Raw genomic sequence first — 26,292 nt, 5'->3', positions numbered from 1 at the left:
TAACTTTGCCCCTTGGCCAAACCATATTGCATTGAGCTAAATTTAAAATGTGGGGACAGATTTATAGTTGGGGTAGGACATGTCCTAGATCAACTTTAAAATTCAGTGTAAAATTAAAGCTATCAAGTATTTGTGTGCTAGATGAAAAAACAGCCGGTATATAACTTATGTGCAAAATAATAAACTAATTTGCCCCCCATGCATTGTAACATGGTTTTGTCCAAGAGAAAACATACAATTTTTTTGCCTTACTTTCCTTAATAAATCAGACCCTACATGTTTTACTATTGAATCCAGTCATCTTAGGGGGGAATTCAATTGTCCGAACAATATTACCATTAGTTTCTTTTTAGAAGGTTTAACCCCTTAGTGTAGTTGTGTGTATATGTATGCATATATGTGTATATGTGATATACAGTCAGTCGCCGCTTTATTAGGTTCATCTTTCTAGTACTGGGCTGGACTTCCTTTTGCCCCCAGAACAGCCTGAATTCTTCATGACATGGATTCAACAAGATGCTGGAAACGTTCCTTAGAGATCCTGGTCTATGTTGACATGAGAGTATCCCCCAGTTGCTGCAGATCTGTCGGCTGCACCTTCATGCTGTGAATCTCCCGTCCCACCGCATCATAAAGGTGCTCTGCTGGATTGAGATCTGTGACTGTGGAGGTCACTGGAGTACACTGATCTCATTGTCATGTTTGTGGATCCAGCTTAGATGACGTGTGCTGTGTGACATGGTGCATTATCCTGCTGGAAGTAGCCATCAGAACATGGGCAGACTGTGGCCATAAAGGGAACCACAAGGTCAGCAAAAATACTCTAATAGGTTAAGGCATTTCCACAATGCTCATTTGGTAGTAAGAAGCCTAATGTGTGCCAGGAAAACATTCCCACCACCATTACACGACAACCACCAGCCTGAACCAGAGAGACAAGTCAGGATGGATCCATGGACTCATGTTGTTTACACCAAATTCTGACCCTACCATCTCGATGTCGCAGCAGAAATCGAGATAAGTCAGACCAGGCAAAATGTTTCCAATTTTCAACTGTCCAGTCATGGTGAGCCTGTGCCCACTGTAGCCTCAGTATCCTATTATTAGTTGACAGGAGTGGTCTTCTGCTGCTATAGCTCATCCACTTCAAGCTGTGCGTTCAGAGATGTTCTTCATACCACTGTTATAATACATGTTTGTTTGAGTTACTGTCAACTTTCTGTCAGTTTGAATCAGTCTGGTAATTCTCCATGGACCTCTCTCATTAATAACCGTGCACTCGCCCACTGAGCCACCTCTCACTGGATGTTTTTAGTTTTGTGCACCTTTCTCTGTAAATTCTAGAGACTGTTGTGTGTGAAAATCACAGGACATCAGAAACTTCTCAGATATTCAACCCCCCCCAAAAATCATTTCACGGCCAAAGTCATTGAGATCACCTTTCTTCTCCATTCTGGTTTTTGGTCTGAACCACAACTGAACATCTTGACCATATCTGCATGCTTTTATACACTAAGCTGCTGACACATGATTGGCTGATTAGATATTTGCATTAACAAGTAGGTATACATGTGTACCTGATAAAGTGGCCACTGAGGATAGACAGATAGATATGGAGTAGATAGTTAGATAGATAGATAAATAGATAGATATGGAATAGATAGATAGATAGATAGATAGATAGATAGATAGAAACAGTGATCGGTATCATAACCAACAGGATCCATAATATCTGCTTACAACTACTATGTTTAGTCATATAAAATAGAGTATAGTGACAACGGCCTCAAGTAGAACGTCTAGTATAGATAACTACCTTCTCCTGTGACCCCCCCCCCCCACAAGTGAATATATATATATATATATATATATATATATATATATATATATATATATATATATTCCTCTTCAGCATTTCAAATTAAAGCCATAGAATCACTGTAATATAGGGGCTTCATATAAAATAACATCTCCTTGAAGAGAGCCTGACATTTTTGTGGGGTGTTGACAGATGTTTACAAATAGATTTAAGTGCTAGAACAAGAGGTTACTCTCTGATGCTGGCTGTATCAGGGTTAAAGACAAGACGTTCTGCTTCAAAAAGAATGATGAATTCTAAGAAGATTATGAGCCTGAGTCATTAAGGAGAGCAAACCATAAAAAAAGGAGTAATTTTGCACCTGGGCAAAACCATGTTGCATTGGAGGTAAATTTAAAATGTGATGGCAGATTTATAGTTTGGGTTGGGCATGTCTTAGATTAACCTTAAATTTCAGTGTAAAAATAAAGCTATCAAGTATTTGTGTGCTACATGAAAAAACAGCCAGTACTTATCTTATGTGCAAAATAATAAACTAATTTGTACCCCTTGTATTGTAACATGGTTTGTCCCAGAGAACATTTACTCCTTTTTTTGCCTTACTTTCCATAATGACTCAGGCCCTATATGTGCAAGCAATTTAATATAAACATGTCATACACACCTTACAATCAGAATAGTGTTATTGTAATGCTATATAGTTGTATGCAAGAGTTTAGGCACCCCTGGTCCCATGAAATCACTAAGTAAAAAGGAGTGTGCGCACCTCTGCAGGCTACACATTTACACTTACATTTTAAGGTACTATTCCTATTGGCTGAATTTGAGAAAGGAAAGTTAATCAAAAAATTTAGTAAGTTTTCTTACTGAAGTTTTCTGGACAAAACCATATTACAATGCAAGGGGTGCAAATTAGATTATTATTTTGCACATAAGGAAAATAATGGCTGTTTTTCATGTAGCACACAAATACTTGATAGCTTATTTGTACACCGAAATTTAAAAGTTGATCGAGGACATGCCCTACCCCAACTATAAATCTGCCATCGCATTTTAAATTTACCTCCCCCTCCAATGCAACATGGTTTTGTCTTACTTACTTACTTTTGCTTAACTTTCCTTAATGAATCAGGCCCAACATGTGTAAAATATGGGCATCCCTCCAGGTGATTAATTAATATAATTAAATATTTTTCTTTTAAGGCCAAAACTTGAATGAAACATTAATTCTTAATTGAAACTGGGCGAGAAACATTTCAGAGTTTAGTAGATTCTCTCACTTTCCAATCTCGTATGATGCTATGACTCTCACCAACCATGTGCTCCTCTACACAGCTGACTGAGGACTACAAAATAAAGATAATTAACTGTTACAAAACAGGCTATAAAAGGTATCTAAATGCTTCTTGCTTGGAAAACCCCTGTCAAAAATATAAGTAAAGAATGTAAGTTACATGGAACTTTTGAAATTAAGGCAAGAACCAGGGGCCTGATTCATTAAGGACCTTAACTTAAGAAACTGCTTATTTCAGTCTCCTGGACAAAACCCTGTTATACTGCAAGGGGTGCAAATTAGTATTCTGTTTTGTACATAAATTAAATACTGACTGTTTTTTCATGTAGCACACAAATACTTGATAGCTTATTTGTACACTGAAATATAAAGTTGATATTTGTGTTCTACATGAAAAAATAGTCAGTATTTAATTGAATACTAATTTGCACCCCTTGTATTGTAACATGGTTTTGTCCAGGAGACTGAAATAAGAAGTTTCTTAAGTTAAGATCCTTAATGAATCAGGCCCCAGAAGACCGAACAAATCTCTGCTAGAACGGAGTGTAAAATGGTCACATGCATTGCATCATCATCATCATCATTTATTTATATAGCACCACTAATTCCACAGCGCTGTACAGAGAACTCACTCACATCAGTCCCTGCCCTATTGGAGCTTACAGTCTAAATTCCCTAATACACACACACACACACACACACACACACACACACTGAATATTGTCAATTTGTTAGCAGCCAATTAACCTACCAGTATATATATTTTGGAGTGTGGGAGGAAACCAGAGCACCCAGAGGAAATCCATGTAAACACGGGGAGAAGATACAAACTCCTTACAGATAAGGCCATGGTCGGGAATTGAGCTCATAACCCCAGTGCTCAGGGCCTGATCAGCCAATAGGCTGACCAGGCTGCAGCCCGGGGCGCTGGAGCCTGGGGGGCGCAGCGTCACGGAGATTAATTTTTTTTCACTGCCTTTTTTTTTTTTAATTTAGGCAGCGCCGGGCCTGCATCATCGGGATCGCCCCTGGTGTAAAAGGGGCGGCCCGACTGTCACTACTACATGACAGGCAGTCTGGCAGCGATCGCTGCTAGCTGCCTGTCAGGACGGCCGCGGGAGCTTCTTACTGTGGTCACGTGAGATCAGGACTTCCGCAACTCACGTGACTACAGTAAGAAGCGCCCGTGGCCGTCCTGACAGGCAGCTAGCAGCGAGGCGGGGGTGGGGGGGGGGGGGGGGGGGGGGCGCTGCGGTGGTAATAGCCTAGGGCGGCTGGTACCCTTGATCGGGCCCTGCCAGTGCTGTAATTGCAGAACCCACATATCACTGCAGATGACCTGCAGAAAGGTTTAGCGGGCACTGGAGTAGTGGTCTACAGTGGTCTATAGACCACTATGCAGCTTTGCTAATACAAGAATGTTCTGCATGGAAGAGTTATTAGGAGAAAACCTCTGCTAGGATCTCATCACAAACATCAAAGAATGAAATCTACAAAACAATGCTTAGATAAGCCAGAAACTTTATAAAACAGAAAATGCTGCGGACTGATAAGACAAAAATGTATAATTCTGGCTACAACCACAAACGATACATTTGGAGAAAAACAAGTGAAGCTTTTGAAGAAAAGAATACATTGGCAAGCGTTCAGCCTGGGTGGATCTATTATGCTTTTTGGTTGTGTGGCAGTCAGACAGGAAACATTGTCTACGTGGATGGATGAATGTTATATATCAACAAACCTTAGAAGTTAACGTCCCAAAGAAACTCAAGCTAAAGCGAGGTATGATATGTCAGCAAGACAATGACCCAAAACATACCTCAATATCAATCATTGGGTATTTACAGAAACACAAGATTAAGATTTTGGAATGGTCTTCAGTAGACCTGAAAATGATTGCGAATCTGTGGGGAGATGTCAAACATGCAGCTCATCCAAGAAGCATACATAGGGATATTTCTCATCTAGAAGAGGTCTGCAAGCTGGTGTGTGGAAACTAATAGAGCAGGAATATAAGACTTATCTACAAGAAACATTTGTAGCTGTGCCGATGTCAAAGGGCCGTACACTGAGTAACAGGGTGCTCAAACATTTGCACAAGCCGCATTCACTACTTTATTGCTTCCAATTAAATTCAACAAATAAATGGTAATTGTGTATTATGATGTTCAGAAATATGTCACATTTAAGTTTGTCACAAAAAAACAAGATTCTCTAAGGAATCGCCCTCGGCGCTAGCAGACCAGAATAGATTCTCTATAGTATAAATATCACATGGAAAACCCTGCAGCTTAAACCACGATTCATCAGATCGTTAAGTGGAAACAATATATACAAAAAATGTCAAGCGCTGGGAAGACCTGTGCTTCTTATTCTCTTCAAACTGAATGTATGTTAATTTCAAATGCAGTATCAGGCAATATAATAGGAATAGCCTAGTATAGTAGATAACACATGTAGTATTTATTATGGTTACATCACATGAATATATAAAAAAATTAAACAAATAGCCAGACAGTATTATCCTAATACACAAGAACATGTAAGTTCTATCATTGGAGGAAAAGAGGGAGGGGGAAGAAAAGTGCCCGGGCACAAGAAAAAATACTGCTTGCATAGATTGCACTAGATGAAAAAAATGTATGTACATCTATTTTAAATTCCGGTTCCAGTAGAAAAAAATGTATAAAAAGCATGCATTAATAATGGAGCTCCATATAAAAATAAAAACATAAAAATAAGTAAAGTTCTCCACATATAGTGTAGCTTCGTGGGAAGCAGTAGTGCGCTAAAAAATCCTCATAGGTAAGGGAGAGTTCAAATTCCAATGGTCACGTATAAAGACTGATAAAGATGGCATATGTAATATCTCAAAAAAGTTCTTACCACCTTCTTCACGGATTCAGATGATGTCTCTGATAAGTCCTCTCCTTAGGAATGGCTTAGAGCCCAGTTGGAATTGAGATAAACCAGAGTGTCTTACCACTTTCTGGACCCTCCGGAGGGATAATAAATGTATATTGATCTCAGCAGTGAACCCAATTGTCCCGCAAGTGCTGCAGCCGTCAGTAGTCGTTTCCACTATAGGTGTTCCCACTCAGGCGTCCCTCGGAAACAATTGCGAGATAGAGATCATTCCATTCACTTGACCAAAAAACGGAGGAGCTAAGGTCACAGTAATATTATTATGACTCCTTCTCCATATATGACACCAATGTATCCGGACAAAAGTATTAGATATAGCTGACGCGTTTCGTCCTGTAAGCTCAGGACTTTTTCAAAGCTAATTCACCAACAGTACTTGCTCCTATTTAAAGAGCCTATGGGTCGTGACAATAATTAAAACAGTCTTGGTCTTAAAGTGAACCGTATCATTTTTTTGGGAAGATCATCCGTTTCTGTTTACATTTAGGGGTTTCTTTATCTGATTCTCCATATCCATATAATCATCCCAAAGTAATTCTATTATAGCTTTTCATATATATCAGATATAAGTATATTTATCAGTATGGGTATATTTAGGTCTCCGTCTCGCACACAAATGTGATCCACATTGTCTCACATATCAAATCAAAAATATATATTCTCTTTCACCCTTCAGAGCCTAATTACCTTTTTCCAACTCATAGGTTTAGGCAAAAGTGTATATGTATACGCATAGATCTCCCAAATATCATATTCGGTAGTAGGAATGGTATATAAATATGACATAATGATCATATTCCATTAAGTTCTAAAAGTCTCCGGATTTCCGATATATATATTGCAGTCTTCTACTCTCATGAAGAAAAATCAATTCTCCTTCGACTCCCATAGCTGGTATTGGAATCTTCTTATTGACATGGGTGCTTTACCAGTCTGCAAATATTTACAGAAAATACACCTCAAAGGAATCCTACTTAGTGGAAATGCTTGGGGTCTAAAAGCTGTCTTACCCCGCATATATGGGTCTGGTTCATGTCTTATAATATAGTGTAATACTCCACATATATGTCAAACTCACATCTTGTGGTATAGTATTGTCACTCACCGGACCGTGAGTGCCTCTTCCCGGACATTTAGGAACCGTGGTCGTCCACCATCCTGAGGGTCTGCGCATGCGCAGCCCTTTTCTATACTTCAGTGTATACCCCTTTAACTTAATTGGCAGATCAGGCAACCTCCCTATATTAAGCACCTGTGGTCAACACCACGTTGCCTGATCTTGGAGTCTCATTCCTCATGAGTCTCTGAAGGTGTTCCTGTATTACTTGTGTATTCAGTCCTGCTGATTCCTGTGGTTTCCAAACCACTTCTACTACGGTGGTTCCATACCACTTCCACCATCAACTGTATCATCATGACTGTTTGCTGATTCCTATCCGCTGCCTCCGTGCACTACAGTCTTCTACACCACTTCAACGTTATTTTATATCAATGTGACTGTTTGCTCATTGCTATCCGCTGCCTCCGTGCACTCCAGCTTTTACCTCACTCACCTGCTTCTCATCAAGTCTGTTAGCTGACTACTATCCGCTGCCTCTGTGCACTACAGTCTCCTGTTTGCAACTCGCCTGTGTTCAACATCGTGACTGCCAGCTGACTACTATCCGCTGCCTCTGTGCACTACAGTCTCCTGCTTGCAACTCGCCTGTGTTCAACATCGTGACTGCCAGCTGACTACTATCCGCTGCCTCTGTGCACTACAGTCTCCTGCTTGCAACTCGCCTGTGTTCAACATCGTGACTGCCAGCTGATTACTATCCGCTGCCTCTGTGCACTATAGTCTCATCTCATCTTTGCTGTGACTTCCTCGAGACTGCCGCTTTCATTACCATCTGTTACACTTCGTGATCAACAGCTCCTGCCCTGCGCTGCACTCCTGTTTCCCATCGCTGTTGGTTCCTGTGGTTGCTACTGGTTACCTCCGTGTGCCGCTGAGTCCTGCTGCGGTGGTCAACGCTATCGTCCATCTCCTGCTGATCCACTCTCCACGCTTTCACGTGTTCCACTGGTCTCTACCCTCCTGTCAGCATTGGATTTGTATCTCATCTACTACCCTCTGCTGGATCATCTCCATTCTCCTGGGTCTCCTATGAGTCCACTTCCACGTGTTGCTGACTCCTGTGGATTCGTGTCCCTGTTGGTCTACTCACCTGTGCGCTGCACCTGCTAGACCGCTGCTTCACCTATCCAGGGACTTCCTATCCAGTCGGCCTCCAGCCGCTCAGGTACCGCTGCAATCCCATCTGACTGCTACTGCTGAACCACGGTATGCATACTTCTCATTGACTGTGCTGTGTATTGCATATCTTGCTGGACTGTGTTTGGTTCTCTCTGGAGTCTGCTATCCGCTGAGTCTATTGCCATCATTGACTGTGTTATCATTGTGCTGGACTACTTCAAGAGACTTTCTAGATTGCAGACCTGATCAGTCATTTACATATATATATATCTATATTGTGCATATTACTGTGGATCGTGTATAAGGTGCCTGTGTATATCCTGTGTTGCAGTCTTCCCCCGTGCACCTCCTCACATATATATTCAGTGGTACAACTTGCTGATGTCAGACCACTGATCCCTGTTTCCGGTATCACCTGTTCCATTATCCTCTCACATAGCAGTGGTACAACTTGCTACCGCAGACCACTGACTACCTGGATACCTCCACTTGGATTCCATTCCTTCACTCAGACAGCGGTACAACTTGCTACCCGCAGACCGCTGACTCTCATCACCTCCTTGTTTCTGTTGGACATTCCTCCTCACTATAGCAGTGGTACAACTTGCTATCGCAGACCACTGACTACCTTCACGTGTCCTTGTCCATACAGTTCCTTGTGTATCATTACCTCATTATTACCAGTGTTGCTAGTCATAGACTTTCCTGAGCATCTCATCGGCCATCATTTCATGTTCCGTGATCACCCAGCTACCAGAGTACCCTATTACCATCTACATTGCTCTGGTAAGCCTACCATCTGGTGATCCCTGGGTAAAGACTCCTAGTGCCCGTGACAAGTATGCTGTTTCACATATAGATCCCTCATCTCTATATATGTATATATACACACATATTCGTCACCGACATGTATAAATTATTCATATACTCCAATAAATATATATGCGCAATTTATCCCATTTATATTTTAGGGTAAATTCCATTCATCTATATGAGGTCTACTCAAACATAAAAGCATTATAAAACATTCTGCCTACATATAGGAGATACACCTCCATATAGGTATATATAAAAAAAGCCATCAAAAAGGGGCTAGATGTTGGATAAATAATATACGAAAGGATTAGCTAAATTCATATTCTCCTCTTTGAAGAGAGAGATTACACTAATCCATACCATAAAAGTCTAGAGCTTCATTCAAGCCTTTTGGAAAGAGTCCCCATTTTGAATATCCATGAGGACTCACAAAGGCACAGTTTCTTGAATCTATCACCTTTTCTCGTAGTCACGGATACATGTTCTAGGCCAACTACCTTAAGGCACTCCGGATTTCTTGCATGAGCCTCAGAATAGTGTCTTGAAACACTGTGGGTTGAAAGACCGTTAAGTATATTCCGCCTATGCTCACATTTAAGTTTGTAGCCTGTATAAGTTATCTAACTTCTTATTACTAAATTCAGTGAGACCAGGGGTGCCCACGGTTCTGGCATACAGCTGAGTGAGATGCAGAGCACCTTGTACAATATAACAACTGCCCCAATAGTGGATTAATATTCACCTCCTGCATTCTGGAAGTGCAAGATAGTTTTATACAAGAACTCCATTTTCTAAAAAAAATTAAATATTGAAGCCACCTGTACAATAGAAACTATCATAATATTTCAGAATTTGGGTGGGCTGTTTTTTTTTCTGGTTAGGGGTATACAACATCGCATGATATTAGGAGGTTTTTTTTTACAATTATAAATTGGCCCAGTCATCATAGAAATGTAGGTGTGTGTGTGTGTGTGTGTATCTCTCTCTCTCTCTCTTTATATATATATATATATATATATATATATATATATATATATATATATATACACACACACCATCATTATCAGCTATTTATATAGAGAGAGACTGAGGTCAATTTAATAGCAAACCTACTAGTATGTTTCTCTGTTTATATTACCATCTATTGTATTATTGCTGTGTTTAAATAAATGATGATGATGATGACTCTACAGTATGAGTTGCTGGGGGCTATTTTTGACCAACACTAGGTCACCATACGGACAGACCGCAGGTCACAGCTGTGTGCCCCTCCATACTAAATGTCTTCACCAGACGGTAATTGCAGTATTAGAGAATATCATTTATATTCCGGTTTCGGTATTTACTTATAAGCACATCAGGGTAATATAGGGGCTTCCCAGGAAAAAAGCATCTTGATGAAAAGGTCCTGACGTCTTTATGGCGTGTTGACAGACGTTTATAAGGAGATTTAAGTGCTAGAACAAGAGGTTACGCGGGCTGGATCAGGGAGTAATGTCACAACGTTCTCCTGCAGAAAGAATGTTTATCTCTGGTAAAGGTTATGTGTGCAAACCAGATAGGTCATTTACCATAAACTTGTCAAACACATATTAAGACTGGAATATTTGCATATTGAACTAATAAATGTAGAGACTTGGAGTGCGATTGATGCATTTATTTCCACTTATTATACAAAGTGAAATTGTGATTGGAAAATGTTTTGGGGTGTTCTGCATACAAACTCGGGCAATAATACAACACAGATCAAAGCTTAAAGGGAAACATTAAAGGAAAATCTCAGAAAACAATGTGAACTTTTTCTTTTTCTTTTAAATCTAAGTAATCCTTTACATCTGTTGTTCTGCTTTGGTGCCCAACAACAGTCCTTCGGGTCTGTGTCCAGCAACAACCTCCCCTGTTATACACAGGGAAGGATTTACTGATAGAAACAACGGACACTACCCAGAATCCTCCAGTCCCATCGTTCATGCAGCGGATGCGTGATCCAAAAGACTGATCATCAGAATAACTGAAAAGGAGACAACACCCAACAATCTAGTGCAGTCCATGCCAACTAGTGGACAATGCATGAAAACACGTGCATGGGAGGGGGAGGGGTGGACATCAGCAGGTAGAGAGAATAACTGCAACACTTTAGGAACATTTTAATAAGAATCAATCACATTAAAGTATGAATAACAATGTCTGAACGAGGAACCCTCACACATAAAGTGCAATCGTTTATTCAGCAAGGAGCAGCCTTATAGTATGCATTTTATAATAAGTATTTTTCTTCATTGTGTTTCTTCAAATAATCACAGTGGGCTGATTCATCAAGGAACGCAATTATTTTTTTTTTTTAAATGAATGGAAATTGCGCGCAGGTACGATCGTGTTCACCAACAAGAGGATCTTCAGAAATGTTTCTAGCTGAATACGGATGTAAGTATCCTCTGCTTATACTGCACTTACCGTATGCAGACAGACACAACAGACTGCAGGATACACGCAATGCATATGTATATATAAAGCCAGAAAACATAGATGAAAAAAATTTATTAAATGGATTAACACATATTAATAATGTAATCATTAATAAAAATACATTAAGTTGCTGTTTTTTCTTCTTTTACATGAAATACATTTATCATGATGTTCTTAATGCCATTTGCACATAAAATGCATTTTTACAGTTGCTCTTAATTACAATAACCATGTTCTAGCATGCATGCACGTCTGTCATCACCATCAACGGGTGTATAGTCTGTTCCTGAGCAAGTGCAAAGTGGTTTTACACAAACTATGACACGTATCGTGATTACCATCCTTAATGATTCAGGCCCAACATAGGTGAACTTATTAATCTCTGGTTTTGCCAAATCTCTTCTTTATTTTCTGTGCGGTTTGGAAAATGGAGATTTACTAAATGTAAAACCACACATAACATAGCATGTTTGGAAAGAGCACAGTTTGAAATGGACATCCCAACTTTTTCAATCAGCAGGTACACAAATCTAGCGATACATGGATGTGCAAATTACATAATCGCCAGAAAACAGGCCGGCTCTTTAGACATGGTTCTTAGGCAAGATAGCTCATATTGCACACTGCATTCTGTCTGACCTAGCTTGCCTGTTAGAACGGAAAAAAATGAATAAACAATGTAAAAGAAAAGCCCCCTCCCCATCTCTACAAGCCCAGCCTACTCAGCATCAGCCGGATCGTCTAGCGGAAGGGGCTGAAAAAATTATAGGCCCCGCCCCTAGAGATTACCAGCCTACTGCTGAGTAGCACTGTGCCCTCTTGTTTCCTCTGGTCGGCGGGAACCATTGTAATACTGTGAAAATAACAGCGTAAGTACTTCATACTAGCCTACTTTCAGTAGGCGACGTCCGGGAGAGGGGCTTGACAAATGGGCGACAGGGGGCGGGGCACCTTGAATCGCGTCATTTTGGCACCGCCCCCACGAACAAAATTATGTTTTGTCGCGGGGCCAAAATGACACGATTCTCTGTGAATCGCGTCATTTGAACAAGGGAATTCTGGGATGCGGGAGAAATGCCAGCTCTCGCGGGAGCCCGGGAGACTGACCCGAATTTTGGGAGTCAGTTGGCAAGTATAAAGTACTTATGTGCCATCATGCATTGACACGCCATGGGACATAATTCATAAGCCTGGAGGCATGATTTTAGTAATAAAATCAGGGGCATAATTTAATTATTAATATCGGGGGCCTGAATTCTTTATTAGTATCGGTGCCATTATTTAATTTCTGATGGGCGCAATCTCTTTTAATTAAATAGGGGCATAACCCTTGTAGTGCACACTTGTGGTACTACAAGTGCATTTCTGTGCAGCATGCAGGAACACTCATAGTCTGTCAGTGCATGCTGGCACTTGTAGTGCCACAAGTAGTAGCATTATATTGTGTAATGTAAATCCTGCTCTATGACGGTGAACACCGCTGGCAATGTGTGGCAGATAGCAGGGGCGCACGCAGGGGGGGTTTCTGGTTCTCCAGAAACCCCACCCCTCCGCGAACGAACGGGCACTAAACATTGCCCCTACACAGCAGCACTGTACTGTACAGCAGCCGCAGCACTGTCACAGAAGCGTCCACAGCGGTGCTGTATTGTACTACAATACAGCACTGCCGCAAACGCTTCGTTGACAGCGCCGCGGCTGCTGTACAGTACAGCATCGCCAAAATGGAGCTGCTGCGCATGCGGCTGCGCACGCTTGCACCTGAATAGTAAACAGAAGAAAAAAAAACTCCCCTTAGAAATTTATATCTATGAGTTAAATAGCATGTTAAGTAATTTGAAGGGGTGCTCCAACTTCATAGAGCCACTCACCCTCATCAGTGCTTTTGAAATATATCAGCTAGCTTCCAGGCCCCTACACGGAGACTCTCAGCATAACCTTAAATTAAAGGAAGTATTGTCGTCAAGAGGAGATTTTTCCAAATAAAAAAACAATCTGCCAAACCCAACTGTCCAGTAACAACTGCCGAAGGTGGAAACCACTTTAGGGGGAGAAGGCAAATTTTACCTACTTTCAACACAAACAAAATCCAAACTTACAAAAATAAAAATTCTATTTTGATTATTAGCGTAAATTTACATTATGTGCACATGCGGCATGATTCTAATCATGTGCCCTGGTGTAATGCTGTAATTTCACACGATAATGATAATGAGGCACTCATAACGAGTCCTAAGGGTGAGATTATAGAATATTAATATCACTGCTGCAGTACTTAAATTGCCTCAAACTTCCATGATGACTGACTTTGTATCAAGGGCTGTGAATGTCTAGAATATTAATAATCCTTTATTCTGATATAGTGTTGACAGTGTATGCTGCAGTGCACATACAGGAATAACTAAGACCCAATAAATCTGGGACTGAAGTATTTACACTGGCACATAAAGGAAAGTGAGATGAACCAACTTTCTCACGATATTACATTTTACATAAAATTCAACTTAATACAGTGTTGTATTAAAGTTTAGCTATAGACATTCTCATCTCATGTTAAATTACTGTGTAGCTGCCACAGTGAATAACTTGTATAACCTGGGGCCTGATTCATTAAGGATCTTAACTTGAGAAACTTCTTATTTCAGTGTCCTGGACAAAACCATGTTACAATGCAAGGGGTGCAAATTAGATTTTTGTTTTGCACACAAGTTAAATACTGACTGTTTTTTCATGTAGCACACACATATCAACTTTAAATTTCAGTGTACAAATAAGCTATCAAGTATTTGTGTGCTACAGGAAAAAATATGACCCCACACATACCAAGTACCAGCCATAGATACCAACCATGTAACCCCAACCCCTACGTAATATACCAGCTATATGACCCCACACATACCATGTATCACCCATACATACCAGCCATGTAACCCCAACTCCTAAGTAGTATACCAGCTATGTGACCCCACACATACCAAGTACCACCCATACATACCAGCCATGTAACCCCAACCCCTACGTAGTATACCAGCTATATGACCCCACACATACCAAGTAGCACCCATAGATACCAGCCATTTGCCCACAGATACCAGTCTGTGCTCATGCACATGAAATACCAGCACCCTATGGACAGCCTAATTCTAGTGTGGGGACAGGGATTTTGGATAACGGGCAGAGCATATGACTGACGAGCTCCAGTTGTTAGGGGGCATTTCTTGGTCTCCATGGCAACCTGTGGGTGGCATTTGTCCAGCCCTGTTTAATATTATGAATAGAAACCTCATCTTCATTTTAATGCTATATTTGTTTGTATATATGTGTTTCTGATACAATATGTGAAGCTCCTCACCCTATTTTACAGTATAATTTCAATAATAATATTCTCCAAAAGAAAATATCGTCCGGGGCTCCAAAGCAAACAATGTATAAATCACTGTGTGTCAGCATATAGATAAATAGGAGAATAGTGTGCACAAAATCCTCCTATGTATGTATACGCTGACACACAGTGATTTATACATTGTTTGCTTTAGAGCGCTGGACAACCTTTTCTTTTGTTCCCACATACACAGTGGCCTTAATTGTCCTGGCTACACTTTTCAAATGATTTTATTCACTAGTACACATTTCATTGGTTTACAGAAACGCACCTTCTTCTTCTTCACAAATGCTATTCTCCAACCTCCATAGAAAAGTCTAAGGACTGTGGTATCTATTAGTTAGACCAGTCAGGTGCAAATAGGATGGTTTCCTTGGGTTACAGTAAATGTGTGCAGTTTGTACCATTTTATTAACTAACTCTGAATATGTAAAAGCAAAAATCTGTCTGGATACAATTTAAAGTTCACTCATTATTATAAACTACTATTGCCTAATTATTAAGAATATTTGCTTATCTAGTGGAAGAGTGGAGGATGAAGAACTATGACATGATTCTGGTGGAGAACTGTGCCCACTTTATTATAATGGGAGGATAATCTTGAGAGTTTGAGGTTCTGCTTAGCTTTAGGAGAATTGTACAACAGTATGGAATCGCTTGAGAAATAAGCAGACAAAAGTTTGCTCTCTAGGCACCACCGTCTGTGAAAACCAGAGGTCCCAAACTTTGTTGTATTTACCACTTCTCTCTTGTAATTGACAGGTAATTTGTTTCCATGGCGGTGATGAACCATATCATATAATAGTCTGGGGAGGAGGAGGTGATGGGTCCCTCCAGCGCTTGGCCAGCTGCACTCAGTATAAGAAAAGCAAGTCTATCCGCTTGTCTATTCAGGTTAGGAAGTGGTAAAGGACAAACATGCAGACAAGGGGTATTTATAACCAACATTTTTTCAAGTAAGAGCTGCACTTCTCTCCAGAAATGAGATATTCTGGATCATTCCCACCAGATCTGGATGAAGTCACCTCTTTGACCACAACACAGGCGAGAAGAGTAGGTGTCAATTTTATGTTAACATATACTAATCTGCCTGATACAAAAATAAATAGATCCTGAAAGGGTGGCCAATATAAAATCAAAACTATAAAACAAATACATATGGGAGGACAGGTGAGCTGTCCTCCAGAGGCTGTGCTTAGTATGTATGTACAAGAGCAAGGGCAAAAAAGCCCCCAATAACATGGGCTGTAGTCCCTATTTATAGAAAGGCGACGTTAGGGCAAGTGCCTACCGACGCCACAGGTACAGGGCATTAGGGGCAGAAGAGAGTCACCTGATATCTTGGTAAATACCCTCCGCTGTAACTCCAGTGGTTCAGAGTGGTCCCGATCACCTTCGGTAGGTTAGTGCACCCACTCCTCACTACAGCTGCCACCCCCCTCCTCCTTGACCCACTAGGTATAGGTCGGAAGTCTCTAGTACACGAGTAGATGGCTTACAATATCAATAAATCAATAATCATAGTTAACTGGCCATTTTATTATCAATGTGATTGATATGAAATTAAAGATAAATATTGTTTCAACTTAAACCACAAACGTTTTGCCTCTGGGGAAGCTGGAAGATAGAGATATCCTATTGCCAACACTCAATTATTGCAATGTGATACCACAGTAACTGTCAGAGTCAGACAGAAAAGGGATCTTTTAGGAGCCAAAAAGCCTCAAGTTGATATATCATCTATTGCTAAGACCATCAGTATTATATGAGCTGGGAATACACTTTCTGGAATGTATGAAATCATTTTTATATCATCTTCATACACAGTAAAGAAACAATCCATGCATATGGCTGCTTAGAGCCTGTTCCTTTAACGGCTTTTCCTTGGGACCCCGGGATCACAGAAGTACCCGCATGGCCTGTTTAGTAGATATGGTGATTTCCTTGTTCAGAACCTTTGCAGGACCACTAAACAATGTTGTCATCAAACAGTGCTCCTAATTGCAAATAAGGCAAATACTTCCACAATTTAAAAAGAAGGGAAAGAACTAAACTGATTTGGGCAATTGAAATATATTTAGGTTACAGAAGAGCCCACAGAGCCCATGGGCCCAGAACTGTTGTTACCACTGAAGTGACTCCTCTTCCTGTGACCATCACTGCTGGGAACAATGAGAGTTACTACATTCTGTTTCGGCCACGCTGTGGCTTTCCATGGCCTAAGTGCTGGGATCCCCGGCCTTACAAGATACTGGTGCCGCTGCCGGAGCGCTGAGATAGACCAGAGAGGCGGGGCTATGACATCAGAGCTCTCTTTACTGGCTCAGAAAACACAGTGGACTGCAGAGGCTCATCACTAGGAGCAAGGGAAAGGAGAAACATCTCTACATATTTATTATAACTAACACCAGGCCACCAAGTGGGATTCTGGGCCCCCCTATGGTGCTGTTTGAGCAGCCTACAGCAGTGTGACCATGGACAATACAGGAAACTATTGATCTGCACAGTAACCACAATCCGACTCAGAGTGGGCTGAGGTCCATCAGCTTCCACCGTTATTGCTACCATGGGGCCCCATGGAATGCCTGGGCCCTTTGTACCCACCCCCAGCTTGGCACTACTGTCTAATACTGGTAGGAACCAAAGAACAGAAATTAAAATGCTTACATTAATACACTGTAAGAGCCATTCTGGTTAAGACTTTGAAAGAGATACCTTAATAATAATTAAAATAATAATTAGTTTCCTTACCTTACATCACTCAATTCATAATAAATATTCCTGCCCTCGTCTTTAATGTAAATGGCTGTACTGGGAGATTCCAGTATCTTCATTGTCAGCTGCTGCGGGAAGGCACTTACGAAGAGGGCACGTATGGTGTCTACACTGGTAATTTCATTGGGCATTTGAAGTTTCTTTGTGTCCTCCCCATACTGTAGAAAGAGCACGCCTGCAATAGGGGAGAGCGGAATGCATTAACAGATGCTAGATACAAAAAAATAATAAAACAATCAATTAGTGCTCTTATTTCTGGAAAGAGAAATCTCGGATACTCCTGTGACACATACACATGGTTCAATCCACAACACCTCATACTTATTTAGGGTGCTAAATATAATTAAGCATTTCTAAGAACATATAATACCACCAAATCAGTTTTCTTAATTAAATGCAACTTTCAGACTTTTTTTTACATTTTGGGACAAAAATAATGTCAGGATGTCATGTTAAGCAATTCCAACACATTGCAAACAGACTGTGATTTACTGGTGCCAATGCTAGATTCACATTTATTATCACTGGAAAGAGTTGATGGACTGCACATTATACAGCTTAGAGAGCTCTTCTGAACCTGATCCATGTGGAGTGATAGAGGCTGTCATGTGACACACCTGACGACTTCTACTATGTGGAGCGTTGACCCAGAGACAAGATACTGTGCATCTAATGGCTTAACAGCAATCCCGTTTATGAAGACAATTCTAATGGTGCTGAAATAATAAATAGCTGAGTAAAACTGTGCAATGGTTGGGCTGTACAAGCAGATTGCAAACTAAAAGTGCACAAACCACTTCAATGTCAGCCAAAAAACTACACAAAGGCACTGGAAGAATACAAGTCAGATTTATCAATAAGTTATTCTGAATGGAATCTGTGAAAATGTATGTTGCTATGAAACTGGAAACTCAGCGGCAGGGGCAGGGGGCATTTGAACCCCCCGGGCCGGTGTCATAGTGGGCTACCTTGGGCTAGGTCACTGAGCCACTTACATTTTTTTCCCTTTTAAATGTTCCTAATAAGCTGCTGATCCAAGTCTTGCCCAGCCAGCCCTCCCCTGCTCAGCGGGCTCTTTAGTGCGTCACATGGATAGAATTTCCCCCCAGATGTTTAAGTGTGGGGATGAGCTACTGAATAAACTGACGGCTAGCTAGCTGCAGTTAATTAGGTCCAGTTTATCCACATGACATCCTAGGCAAGTATCTAGCACCTGGACCTCTATGCAGATTACTGAAACATGTGCAGTCCACTGAGAATGTTTTTTATTTTTTGGAAAACATATATATTCAGGGCCAAGAAATTGTACTTTGCCTAGAGCTCAATAGCACCTTCACCTGGATACGTAAGACCTGCTTTGCATTCCTTGCTTTTCATGCCTTAATCAAAACAGGATTATTATTCCTTATACAACCTGGGAGTGTAACAAGCATGGCATACGCATGAATTTATGCATGAAAATCGCTACTCTGGATACTTGAAAACCATGAAAACAGCAACAATCTAAGGGTTAAAACTTTAATAAGGCAGATTATGCACTGATTAAAGCAGTACCATCCACATCTCTGTGTCACCATCCTGGAGGGAATACAATAACATATGGTTTCTGGGCTAACTCAATAGAAATATGCTGCAGATAAGGGTCTGGTAACTTTTCTTTACAGAGTATTTTGTTAAAGGAGTTTTAAAGATGAAAAGCTTCACAGAAGATAACAAAATGTCTAAGTTACATATACTGTAACAAGCTATTCTGATGATTTCCCCTGACTGTGGCAATGAGTGATTAGCAGAAACTCTCTAGATGGGCACGTACATCATTAGTTATTAGGATAATTATAAACGGAGCATATTGAGACTGGGCGACAGTCTTTAGTGGTGTACCACAGGGGTCAGTACTGGGACCTGACATTTGTATTCATGATCTTGTAGAAGGGCTAAAATGTGAGGTGTCTATATTAGCTGATGACGCTGTGCTATGTAGAGGTTGTACACAGAGAAGTAAGTGAAAAAAAGATTTAGAGAAAAAAATCCCAAACTGGAACATAAATTAGCAGATGACATGTCATGTAGATACATATAAAGTAATGTCATACTTGCCCACTCTCCCGGGAATGTCCGGGAGACTCCCGAATTCTGGGTAAGTCTCCCGGACTACCGGGAAAGCAGGCAAATCTCCAGCATCCTGTCCACCGGGAGTCTCAATGACGCGATTTGCAATGGATCACATCATTTTGGCCCAGCCTCCTACGACAAAACTGCAATTTCTTTGAGGGGCGGGAGGGATAGAAAGTTGCCAAGTATGAGTTATGAACCTAGGCCATGGTAATAATTATGCTACTTCAACTGTTGGGGGAAAAACTGAAATGGAAATGGACTTCTGAATGCTACATGACATAAGGCTGTTTAGCAGCACACAGTGCCAGGCAGCAGCTGCAAAGGCATATAAAATCCTGGAATGCATAAAAAGGGGATAAATGCATGTGATGCAAACATAATATTAACACTGTGTAAGTAGCAAGTTAATCCACATCTTGAATATGGGGCTACAGTTTTGCATACCTCACTGTAAAAAGGACATAGTGTAAGGGTTGGGGTTGGAGAGGAAACCCTCAGAACCTGTAACAGTTGGCATGGCTCATTTGGGGTGCAGAGTCTAATGGCCCCATTGGTCTTCACCAGACGACCCCACGAGGAAACTTGGACTGCCCCCCCAAAACGAGACAACCTTATAGATCGCCCGCCATAGGAGACTGCCGACTACCAGAGAGCAAGACCAAATCACAAGACAAAGGCAATACAGGAAACAAGCAGAGGGCACAAGCCAAGGTCAGGATCCAGAAAACTGCAATTAAGTATTTACCCCTTTTGCACAGCAAAGAAACATGTTGCAAATTGGGTTATATAGAGAGCCAACTACTATCAGTAATCTGAAACATCTCAGAAGAATTACAAGGTAGTGGATCCCAGAACCAGCGGCTGACGAGCAGGACGACTTACCTGTGAACAGGGAGACCAAAACCGCAGTTATAAAGGGAGTAGAAGGATTTAATTGCAAAGAGAGGTTAGAAAAACTAAGTTTGTTTACTTTGGCAAAAAGTTGCCTCTCATGTTCCACTAATGAGGCCATACATTGCAAATTGAAAAAGGTTTCTCAACAACATAGGAAAGGATTCTTTACCGTAAAGGTGACTGTGGAATTCCTTACCACGTGAGGTGGTGATGGCAAATTCACTTACAGAATTTAAAAGGGATTGGATGCCTTTTTTACAAGAAATAGTATCTATAACTATCAATAGTAGAATCACCTCCATACATTATGGAGGCGATTTACCCGGGGGTCTTATCTGATTGTCAAGAAGGAAGGAGATTTCTCCTTTCAAAGGAGTCGCCCCTCTTTTACTATAAATACTGTTTATTACTGTAAAAACTTGTTTTCATCAGCGGTCAAGTAAAGAGAAGAGATACAGTAAATGATAAGCTTCAGTTATTTATACAAGTTTACATTTTGTAAACCCAAGTTCCCTTGTGTAAGAAAATACTTCTACGAAAATAGAAATATATTCAGTCTTTTTAATGAGCACTGGAAATGTTAGACATGGCAAACGAATATACTATAGTTTATATACATGAAAGGTTGGAAACAAACTCAGGAAAGGTGACTACATCATATGTACTCTGCCAATTTGTGCAAACATCTGGTCAGAAATTATTCTTCCGAGAGTAGAAATATTTCCAATTTTGGTAATAAACTGCATTCTTCATATCTTTCGTTTTAACAATGCGCTTCATAAACCTACACCAAAACCTGCAGACCTTAGATCAATCTGCTTTGTCCACTAACAGCTGTGTTTTCTGGATTGTTGTATCAGGAATGGGATCAAAGCAAATGAAACGGAACAAATAATCAACATAATAATTATTGTTTGTTTTGCAGCTGAACGTCCTTGTCGTTGGGACATTATGACTCCATTTAATGGCGCAAATATATGGCCTTTTTATAGCATTGACAGCACTCTCAGCTTGCATTAACCATTACTGTAAGTTCCGTCTTTAAAATTCCAAATCAAATAACAATAGCTGATTTGGTTTATTTACTAAAATAAATAGTGCAAGTGATAGGGTCAGAGGATGGGACCAGTGTTCCTGTAATATATTACCTTACTAAATGATATACTCAATAAGCCAGGCCAGAATCAAAATACATGCAGTGTGATTCCTTTTTTGCAAAGCTGGCTATTCATGTATGATATTGGCACAGATATTGTCAGATTGGCATATACAGCACCCACATATGATTGGTATGTCTGAGAACAATTCTGTCACTCACCCTGAGTGCCAAACTGCCAATGTGGTACACATGGGTGCAATCCTATCCTATACCTTGGTGCTCTCTGCAAGTGGCAGGTCAGTCTATGTAAGGGAGATCTTCTCTAGATCGCTGTACAGGTTAGAAACCTTCTGTGTGCAGAATTCTGCATGTTTGCTCTGAAAGAACATGGACTTAAGCGTTCCATGTAGAATTTACGTTACCATTTTTGTTCCACCCAGAATCCCCCTCTCATTTTTGTTCTGCCTAAACTTCTCCCAAAGAGCAGGATAAACTGACACCATCGTCGCCCCAGCTCTTTAAATTTATCGGAAGGAATTCCGTTTGCATAATTGCAAAGCAAAATCCAATCTTATACTTCTGTGTGAATCTCCCTGTGCCACTGTGAACGCTGATTGGTGTAAAATTCTGCCCCAACTTTGCTCATCAATACTGATAGCCTGTAGCGCATTAGTAGAAGAAAAACACAACTTTCAGAACACTGCTGCCTAAATGTCAAGAATATAATAACAATTACAGAGATCCTATGGATCACTAACTACCGCTGCCTTAAAAGAGCTTTGATTACCTTTAGGCTCGGATTATAAAAATGTCATACCAGATATAGCTGCTGATAATTTAGACACTGCCTGAGTTTACCCATGGTGCCCATTAACGAATCACAAAACATAAAGGACAAGTTGATTTATCCATAACACATGTTTATATTTAGACGTGCCAGCTAGTTGCAGGTAGACAACGGTCTTGTATACTGTTCTATAAGAGACACTGAATGACATTCTGATGTGTATTTAAAATAGCATTTTACTTCTGCTGAACACTAAGAAAAATGCTTCCTTTCATGAAAACAGTCGTATTTGGATTAGGATGTGTTTCCTAAAGTAGGAAAGCTGGAAATAAAAGGTGTAGAATACCATGTACAAAGTACTAAGTGAAAGTCACCAGGAGGTCGATGGCCAGTTTAGCCATACTTGTCTGCTCTCCCGTAATGTCCGGGAAACTCATGTATTTCATGGACTTTCCTGGACAACCAGAAGAGCTGACATCCATCCTGGACATTTTAGGAGCCACATAATGTGGCTCTCTAACCTTCAAAGGGGCCGTACATTAAACTTAATAGAATATACTCAATTAATACATTTAAATAAAGAGAATGATGCCTATCTGTAATAACATGTCAGCAGGCATTTTAAACAAGTGTTACAAGCTATAACAAAGAAGCCTGACAGGCAGCACTGTGGCTTAGTGGTTAGCACTTCTGCCTCACAGCGCTGGGGTCATGAGTTCAATTCCCGACCATGGCCTTATCTGTGTGGAGTTTGTATGTTCTCCTCGTGTTTGCGTGGGTTTCCTCCGGGTGCTTTGGTTTCCTCCCACACTCCAAAAACATACTGGTAGGTTAATTGCCTGCTATCAAATTGCCCTTAGTCTCTCCTGTGTGGGTGTATGTTAGGGGATTTAGATTGTAAGCGCCAATGGGGCAGGGACTGATGTGAATGAGTTCTCTGTACAGCGCTGTGGAATCAGTGGCGCTATATAAATAGATGATGATGAAAACTGGAAAGAGCTGGGGGCCACAGCTGAAGGCTCGGAGGGACGAATGTGGCCCTAGGGCCGCAAGTGCACATCACTGATTTATATAGCACCAGTATACTCTGCAATATTTTACAAAACTGTGAATAAACACAGTAATAAAACAACACTGGGTATTCATATACAGACAAAGAGGTAAGAGGGTCAAACTCGCAGTCTATAGGTATTTCTTTTTCTACTCTACCAAGAAATTATGGTAACATAAAGTGTACTCTTGAGAATAAGTCTACATTGTAAGAATGTCATAAAAGATGCAGAGAGGTCATACAAAGTACAGGAGGCCCTAACATGCTCAGAAGCCTGTTCGTATACTCTGGAAGACCAGTTTAATGTCAGGACTATATCGGCCAAGCCATATTTGGGTAATAAAATGTCTGTAGGTCTTAATACAAAAAAAATAAATAAAAAAATGTTGATATGATATTTACTTTTGGCTGCGCACAATACTATGGATTTGTTTCTACCTCAAACCAACAGAATGTATTTAAAAAAAATAAATCTACCCATATGCTATACATTAAAGGAAAATATTCCAATGAAAAGTATTATCTTAATTCGTGTTTTCTTTTAGTTGCGATGTACATAGCTGGATTAAAAAAAAATAATTCTTAAAATTTAAATGAAATAACATGTGGTTCATAGTAGATGATGTTTGTAACTATGTAAGTGTATATAATATATTATGTATTCTACCACTTATTAAATGTTATCTTGCGCTCCTCTCTCGCAGCGGATGTATATGAAATAGTGCTGCCCGATGCCCACACCTAGGTGGGCATCGGGGCCCAGCTAGTGCCTACCTGCCAACATGCCAGTCACCGACAGCTAAACAGGGTGCGTGGCCACGTTGCCCCCATTGCTTCTAGGTCACGCCCCCAGATGGCTGCCTAGCACTATAAAGCACTAGGCTGCCCTTTAGATATCTCCCTTCCCCCAATGTTACAACTTGAGTGACAAACATGATCCAGAGCGGGACAGAGCCGTAAAATTGGGACTGTCCCACTGAAATCGGGACAGCTGTGAGGTGTGCTAGTGCTGTAACATAATACCCCGTTCACACTTCCTCAAAAACCCGGGTCGAGGCTGATTGTGACGTGTCCCCTGCATCTTCCCCGGTCGGATCACCCGGAAATTAGACCCGGGTCTTTTGCAAATTATTACCAGGTCCGACCCGGGTAGATGCCAGTCTGAACGGTGAGTCCCGGGTTTTTTAACCAGAAACAAAAAAAAAATCACAAGAGGAGCCAATCAAAGTTCCTCTTGTGATGTTGCCAGGGAGACCCGGGCAGACCCAGGTTCATTGTGAACCTGGTTGACCCCAGAATTTGCCGGGGTAGGAGACTCTGTCACCCAGCAATATCCCGGGTTCATATACCCGGGATATTGCCAGGGCGGCAGCTAGAAGGAAGTATAAGTGAGAGGAGCCTATTGTCTTTTTAGCACATCTACACAGACTAAATCAGGCAATCACATTAGGTAATTGTAGCATTTTACTGCCCGGCTCACAAACAAAGGAATTAAAAATAACATGCAGCTTTAACAAGCAACCGTACAGTGCAACAGTACAAGAGACAGACGAGGGAACAGAGCATAGAAAGACGTTTCCTAAAAAGTCTACAGAAAGATGCAAAGAATGAAAGAGTCAATGAACTAAAATGCAATTAAGATTATTAAATATTTGTGGGGATGTAAAAAAATTATTATCTAAAGCATGATATTTCATCACTATTTCTATGCTGAAGGTAACCTAAAGATCATTAAAATACACAATTTTAAGTATTTATTCTCCTACCTAGACAGCATTTAAGGTATTTGGCAAAGTATCTGCATATGTCTTGCAGCTACCTTCAAGCTATTGCTCTGTGTTATCAGCCATATCAGACTGGGAGAGCCTCTCTCTAGTGTCAATAGATCTAATGGGTTTATCAATAATTAGGTACTATAATTAATTTGCCTGTACATGCCCTCTTGCAACTTTAATTACATGCTTTAGTTTTTGGCTTCCTTCTGTGCTTTTCAGCCATATATATATATGTATAATCTAGCAGATTTTGTTTTTTTCTTCTTGATTCAAGCGAGTTCTACTTTGCTATCTGGATACATTTACATTTGGATTAACGCTGGCGATTGCACTGCTATGGCGAGAGCTCACCTATAAACCATACTTGCCAACACTGGCATCAAGCTGTCCGGGAGGTGGCTCCGCCATGGGGGTGTGACCATGAGATTCCCGTCATTAGTCCCCGCCCCTGTCAATTTGGCCTATCACAGCAGGGGGCGGTGTCAGGATGATGCGGTTAACCCCGCCCCCACCCACTTCACCAAGGAACAGGGTATGATCCGGGAGGTTGTCCTGCTCTCTCGGGAGTCTGGGAGAGCTCCCAAAAATTTGTGAGCCTCCCGGACATTCTGGGAGAGTAGGCAACTATGCTTTCAACACAGAACTCTGCAGTGCATGGGGAAATAACTTCCATGATCACAACTTCACCAGAGATAACTTCATTTCTGAAATCCTCCTGTCATATACATATCTGCAAATGTTAGTAGCACAACTTTTAAATAAATGTACTTGTATTTCAGACTTGGTAATCCTTAAACTTGAACACCCTTCATCCACATTGTTCACGACGCAAAATAAATGAAAGAATTACTCACA

General features: G+C 40.8%; 1 protein-coding gene across 15 annotated transcripts in view; it reads right to left on the bottom strand.

Annotated features, from left to right (window-relative positions):
• KIAA1217 (KIAA1217 ortholog) overlaps positions 1-26,292 on the bottom strand; it is a 547,404-nt gene that overhangs the window by 105,845 nt on the left and 415,267 nt on the right. For all 15 annotated transcript variants that reach the window (XM_075211953.1, XM_075211957.1, XM_075211950.1 and 12 more), the window contains one exon: positions 17,693-17,891. In XM_075211953.1, coding sequence (XP_075068054.1) covers positions 17,693-17,891 — 199 coding nt within the window. The remainder of the gene's footprint in view (positions 1-17,692; positions 17,892-26,292) is intronic.

The sequence above is a fragment of the Mixophyes fleayi genome, chromosome 5 (assembly GCF_038048845.1).
Source record: "Mixophyes fleayi isolate aMixFle1 chromosome 5, aMixFle1.hap1, whole genome shotgun sequence".
NCBI lineage: Eukaryota > Metazoa > Chordata > Amphibia > Anura > Limnodynastidae > Mixophyes > Mixophyes fleayi.
The sequence above is the reverse complement of the archived record's forward strand: the minus strand, read 5'-3'. Positions and strand labels throughout refer to the sequence as shown.